This window comes from Zingiber officinale, chromosome 9A, assembly GCF_018446385.1.
Source record: "Zingiber officinale cultivar Zhangliang chromosome 9A, Zo_v1.1, whole genome shotgun sequence".
NCBI lineage: Eukaryota > Viridiplantae > Streptophyta > Magnoliopsida > Zingiberales > Zingiberaceae > Zingiber > Zingiber officinale.
Genome location: NC_056002.1, coordinates 133,978,897 through 133,985,236, shown reverse-complemented (window position 1 = coordinate 133,985,236; position 6,340 = coordinate 133,978,897). Strand labels below are relative to the sequence as shown.

Here is a 6,340-nt window from a genome sequence, read left to right as displayed (position 1 = left end):
TAATTGTGTTACTAATCCAAGTTAAAAGTATGAGAAGGGGTTATTTTTATTTTATAGGCAATTCACTCCCCTCTTTCCAGCACCCGCTACACTAATAAGTGGTATTAGAGCCAGTCGGGGACGTAAGTAAATTGGAACCACCAGTGGGGTCATTCAAGGTGACACAGAATCTTAGCTTGGGCTCCTATTATCTACAAGACATAAATGGGGAAATCTTGGATTGGTCTTGGAGTGCAAATCATCTACAACTCTATCGAGCTTTAAAGTACATTTGTACTAAATTTATGTAGCTTGTAAAAACTTATATGTTCAAAAAATACAGGAGAGTTCAAATTGATATAACCAAGTCCCAGACTCTCGTGCTGTTTGACCGAGTTATAAATGAGCTTTCTCTACTATGTCCCATACTCTTGAGCTATTAGGCCGAGTTATAAGTGATCTTGCTTTCACGACTAAGTCCTAGACTCTCAAGTCGTTCAGCCAAGTTATAAGTGAGCTTGCTCTCATGACTAAGTCCCAAACTCTCAAGGCATTCGACTGAGTTATAAGTGAGCTTGCTTTCACGATTAAGTCCTAGACTCTCGAGTCATTCAACCGAGTTATAAGTGAGCTTTCTCTCACAACACTACAAGAAAAAGCCTCATAGACATCGGTGGAACAACATCGGTTTTAAGCAAAAACCGATGTCTTTGAATATTTTACACCGGTTTTTCTAAAAATCGGTGTCTATAAGCGCAAATTTTCGCTCATAGACATCGGTTTTTTAAGCTGATGTATATGAGCGCCTTTTTTTTGTTAATAGACACCGATTTTTACAGCGGTTTTTAAAACCCGGTGTCTATGATAAAATAAAATAATTTAATTTTCCCACCAATACTTAAGCCAAATTTGTAACACTTCAATATTTCCTCCAAACCTAAACCTATATCGCGCCGTCCACCATCTCTCTCAGCCTCATCTCCCTCTTCCCCTTCCTAGATCGACGCACGATGCCCTTGCTTCTTCAGCCAACCACACCGCATCTCCTCCATCTCCTCCTTTGGGTAAGAAGAGGCTGCCTGTGTGGATTGGAGTCATCGCCGAGTCGCTAGAAGTTGCCCTCCTCCATTCTTACTCGATCCCATATCTGGTAGCCTCGATTCCTCATCTCCTTCTTTTGATTTGATCCCTCCTTGTCAATCCTCGTGTGGCCAGGACTGATCGAAGCTCCTTGCTCGCTGATTTTGTTGCTCACGGTAGGATTCGGTGCTGCCTCCGGGTGTGTTATCGACTAATCGGTCGACATGGTAAGGGGGAAGACGCAGATGAGGAGGATAGAGAAACTGGCCAGCCGGCAGGTAACCTTTTCCGAGCACCGGAGAGGCCTTCTGAAGAAGGCCTTTGAGCTCTCCGTGCTAGATTAAAAAGGGGTGTTGTGTCCTGGGAACCTAAAGATGCTCCCGCTATGAGTTTAGGAAATGCATGATAAATATACCCAATTATTTACCCGGTCTTCCAACTTCCAATCCCGAAGCCATGGCTTCCTCCTCCAAAGCCCTAGGCGAGCTCCTCCGCTCGCCGAAGCGTCTCCGCCCGATCTCCCTCTCCCCGGAATACATGACCCTCAAATCCCCCCTCTCCACCCTCCACGCCCCTCCTCTCGCCGCCGGTGAACACCCCTCCGCACTCACGTCGGAGCAGGCGAAGAGGGCGAAGAGGGTCGACGCCGGCCAATCCCTTTCCCGATGGAAGCGGAACCTCAGTATCTGTTCCGAAAGGATCGCGACAAGGAAAGGTACTCATTCCGATCCCTATGTGAAGCTGGGAGAGCTCTTGGTCGAGGAGACATGGCTGGAGACTCTCCCCGGCCAGCTTCAGAAACCCTACGCGCAGAACCTGTGCAGGTTTGTGGAGATGGAGATGCGCGGCAACGTCCCTATCTACCCTCCGCCCCACCTAAGAGCTTATGCTGCTTGTTCGGTTTGGCGGTGTTCAGGATGATTGCTTATGCTGCTTGTTTAGAAGGGTCTGATCCAGTTCGGCTCTTTGACAAGAGAGTGAACGCGAAAAGAGGTATAACTTGCACAGTAGTTTACATCGTTGAAATCGGACAAAGATTGATTTATTTGTTGGGGTTGCTTATCGCTGGCTATTAATTGCTTTATAGATTGATTATGTATATATATTTTTTTGGTTTTGCACACTCAGAGCCTGGTTATGTTTTCGACAAGGTCATCCTGCTGCAATACAATCACATGAGCTTTGGCGGGGCTCCTGTTGAGGTAGAGACAGAAGAAGAGGCAGAAGAGTTGATGCTACAAAACGATAAGGATTCTGCAAACGGTAATCAGCTCAATAGGTTTTAGAATATATAAACATTTTTGGTTGGCATCTGTTTAAGCTAATAAAACCATTTGGTTGTTGCATACTTGCATTGATGCTTGAATTGTAGGCCGTGGTCATCATTTTCATAGTTATTTCAGTAGGTTGATCATTGTGAAAACACTATGGCTTGTGATCTACGCCTTCGGTAAGTTGAAGATAAAATGTAAATGTGAGTTTGTTACCAGAGATGAGAGATTTTTTGTGTCTCCAACTCCACCTGATGACTATGACATTCACATGGTGCTGATATGTGGATGATAGAAATTCTTCTCAATAGTGGGTTACTGTAAGAAAATTATCAGTTATTTTCATTTGTTGACATCATGCTGCCAGGAAATTGTTCATGTTCCCTAGCCAAAACTTGAATGTAATTTATATACTCAAACTTCGGGACTACTGATCTGCCTTGTGAAGCTTTTGGTTCTACCTTATATATGGTACCAAGGTTAATCTCTTCTAATCAATATTGCTAGAAAAAAATAGCCATTTCTTCTCTTTCCTGAAATGCACTATTTTTTACTTTTAAGAATAGAACTGACATGGAAAAGTGTGTTTCTGCGTCTATTATAACATGGGTTGAGATAGAAGCATACTGAAACTTCTGTAAGGGTGCAAGCATGTGTAATCACTACACACAGAGTTGGGAGAAATAATGATTATGTTGTTCCACATCATTTATTGTCCATCTTTTTGACTGTTTATTGTGCAGTTATGTAAGTTAATGCCTGTTAAGGTCTTAGGTGAAAGTTATCAAAGTTCATGCTATCTTTTCCAGCTCTTCATTTGACTTCCTTTGATGAAGTCAAGGCAGTCATTATTGGACAGGTAGACTCCTTGACCTGAATCATTTTGTTATGCCTCATTGTATGTCCTGTTCTTTGAGTTTCTTGTTTCTTACGCATGCTACAACTTTGACATTTTGTGCCTCCTGATTCCCATTTATTAACTAGATGAATATCAAGTTTATTCATACTGTCATAGTGTATTGATCTAGTAGCAGTGGCTTGTAGAATGATGTTGGTCATTTTATCTGAGGCCTCCATTATTTGGTTCCATGTAGAAAATCGAAAAGAACATGATTTAAATTTTGGTTTCTATGTCTTGCTTTGGTTTGATGAGTTTGATAGTTTAATTATATTTGGTTCTTGTTTTTTTTTTTGAAAATTTTTTTTAACCAAAAATGCCAAAATATAATTTGTAATATATTTTCAAGTAAATCCTCAAAGCCTTGTCCAACCATAATAATCTTGTCAAATTTTATGATGCATGTGAGGATGCACTTAACGTCTACGTAGTCATGGAGTATGTCTTAATTAACTCTAGTTAACTTAACAATGAGTAACAACGTTTTTACATATGATATTTGTTCCATGTCACAAGATAGAGTTGATATATCCAAAACTTTTTGCATGTAGTATCCTACTAATATGCCTCTTTGCTTTCCACTTTGTGTCCTGCACTAAGGAAAAATGATAATACTTTTCCATACAAACTTTAAAATGAACACTTCTAAGATGATGGGCAGCAATTTTTTTTTAAAAAAATTATGTAGTACTTCTGTTAATTTGGAACTCAACAATATGTTTTTCTCTTTTCCAGATTATGTGAAGGTGGAGAATTATTAGAAAGAATTTTATCCAGGTAAAAAAGTGATTTTATTGGCCATAATTTATATCTATTTGATTATTTGAATTTGAAAATTAATAACTTTTGATTGCTTTTTTTCCCTTGTGTTCTCAAGAGGTGGAAGGTACTCAGAGGAGGATGCAAAAGCTATAGTTATTCAAATACTGAGTGTAATCGCCTTTTGTCATCTTCAAGGTGTTGTGCATCGTGATTTAAAGCCAGAGGTTTGTATCATAGAGAACTTTGATTCAATTTATGCAGACATGATATTACTTTAGATCTCTTATTTTAAAGGAGCAACTTAGGGTATTCTGCTGTTCATTTCTTTTTCAACATATATTTTTCAGTGCTGTTAATATTTCTTCCTTGTATTTAACAACAGAATTTTCTTTTCACCACTAGAGATGAAAATGCTCAGATGAAGTTGATTGATTTTGGCCTTTCCGATTTTGTTAAACCAGGTGAGCATTGTTTAGTGGCATGGTCTAGTTGATTGCTTTTTTGGTGATGTTAAACATGAAAAATGTTATCCTATTTTGTTATGGATTCCTTTTGTTGTTTTCTCTGGTACCATTTGTTGTGAGTTTCCTTTGCCACTGAAGTATTTGAATTTGGGATCGTTTCCAAGGTTTTTCTGAAGTAAAATTGCTGCTTAGGATCTCAGCGTCCTATCATAATCGATGTTTCTGAGTTTTGTGACCTTGTGCCCTATGATTACAGTAATTGGCTAGTTTGCATCAAGAAAATTCCCTGCTCTTGATAAGAAAGAAGACCATTAAATAGCTTCCTGATTGTGAATACTTCATTACTTGTAAATTAACCAGATATACACTTTTCAGTTGATCTGTTACAGTAAAAGCCAGTAATAGAAACTACTTAACCAGATATACACTTTTAGACCCCCATCTTCATGCACATGGCTAACTGTAACCCGCGAGGTCTTCTGACTTTGTGTTTTTCAGTTCAGGGTCTACTAGTTTACTTATCTCTTCTAGGTTTTGAAGATACTTTGTGGCCTGTATAACATAGAAGAACAATGAGCCGTGGATATATAGCATGAATCTACTAATATGAATCACAAACTGTTGGATCAAGAAGGATATATCTTGAGACTAGCGAACCCAAAGGGCAAACAATGTTATGTCTTTTCCAACTAATGATTCTCCAAAGGGAAGATAATGTTGAAAGAAACTTGTGATTTGCAGCGAGGCTATGGTTTCCTCAGTTGGGATGTGATAAGGTAGCTAAATAGAGGTAATACAACCTTTAACTTACCCTGACTATTGTATGAACTGATTAGAGGGATCGTTGAGAATTAAGCTTCTAAACTACATGGAACAAATGATTATCGGAAGTTTGTAGGAAATAAGAACAAATTTGGGTTTATGCCCTCAGTATCTGTTACAAGAAGCTGATGCTGTTTTTGAGTATCAAATATTTTCAAATATGCATCTTACCCAATTTATCAGACACCCTCTTTCCTTGCAATATGGAGGTCTTCCACTGATTATTTCCAGTAAAACTACTCCAAAAGCAAAGATGTTAGCTTGAATTTCCATTTCTTGTTGCTCTCGAGGAACATTATATTCTGGAAGAGAGACTCTGCTGAAGTAACCAGCACTTTTCTTAGATTCCGAGAAAATAATTTTCCAGCTCTCAAAATCAACCAACTGCAAAAGACATGTAAGAGGGTTTTATAATTTTAATCCATTCCGCTAATACAAAGATGTGAAAAAACAGAAACCAAGTTAGCAGCAAAAATCACTGAAGGAATTATCTGGGAAAGATGAAAGCCGCAAAAAAAGCTCAGACTTGAGTCATGATTTGCTGCAGTTCCACTTAATTAACACTTTCACTGCATATCAACCCACCTTGTGTTTGCCTGCTTCATTGATTGCGTGGTGATGGTGAATTTTATAGCTTTTGCTCCTTATTGTATTATGTCTATTAGCCATGTGTATACAAAGGGCACAGTTGCATTCTTGCTTATGAGATTTGGAAGATGACATCAGAGGTAGTACAATAAATAGTATATCTCTTCATTTGCTTGTTAACTATGAACATTTTCTTTGTTCTTCTATGCTTCCTTCACTGTTATATTCGTTATCTTCCACAGCAGCCTTTAAAATCTTAGTATTCTATTTTATTTGATACATGCACACATTTGTTTTAGTTATTTGACATATGGTGGATTTATGTGTTTTTACAGTTTACAAATCTCAAGTACTCGAAGTGCGGTTCAAGTGGGCTGAATGCATGCTAGATTACATTTGAGACAGTTGTACCTTGATGTGTTAACAGAATGTTATACTTTGATTTTGATATCTATTAGCTAGCTTTTGATGTAAAA

General features: G+C 38.5%; 1 protein-coding gene across 7 annotated transcripts; it reads left to right on the top strand.

The window, feature by feature from the left end:
• The first annotated feature begins 931 nt into the window (after positions 1–931).
• LOC122020075 lies at positions 932–5,454 on the top strand. Of its 7 annotated transcripts, none has more exons than XR_006122093.1 (7): positions 932–1,129; positions 1,240–2,052; positions 2,211–2,322; positions 3,140–3,189; positions 3,964–4,005; positions 4,106–4,214; positions 4,373–5,454. XR_006122093.1 is itself a non-coding variant. In XM_042577811.1 (7 exons), the coding sequence occupies exons 2-5, from the start codon at positions 1,725–1,727 to the stop codon at positions 3,970–3,972; spliced, it is 522 nt and encodes a 173-aa protein (XP_042433745.1). In that variant the 5' UTR covers positions 932–1,129; positions 1,240–1,724; the 3' UTR covers positions 3,973–4,005; positions 4,106–4,214; positions 4,373–5,454. The 7 variants fall into 7 exon arrangements, 4 of the variants coding, with proteins under 4 accessions (XP_042433745.1, XP_042433742.1, XP_042433746.1 ...); XR_006122092.1 differs by having other exon boundaries at positions 3,105–3,189; XM_042577811.1 differs by having other exon boundaries at positions 2,188–2,322.
• Positions 5,455–6,340: the final 886 nt, after the last annotated feature.

Coding starts and splice junctions, on each gene's coding strand:
- LOC122020075 (XM_042577808.1), top strand. CDS start 1,725: ATGGAAGCGGAACCTCAGTATCTGTTCCGAAAGGATCGCGACAAGGAA. Junction 2,053..2,187: donor GAGAGTGAACGCGAAAAGAG/GTATAACTTGCA, acceptor TTGCACACTCAG/AGCCTGGTTATGTTTTCGAC. Junction 2,323..3,139: donor CGATAAGGATTCTGCAAACG/GTAATCAGCTCA, acceptor TATCTTTTCCAG/CTCTTCATTTGACTTCCTTT.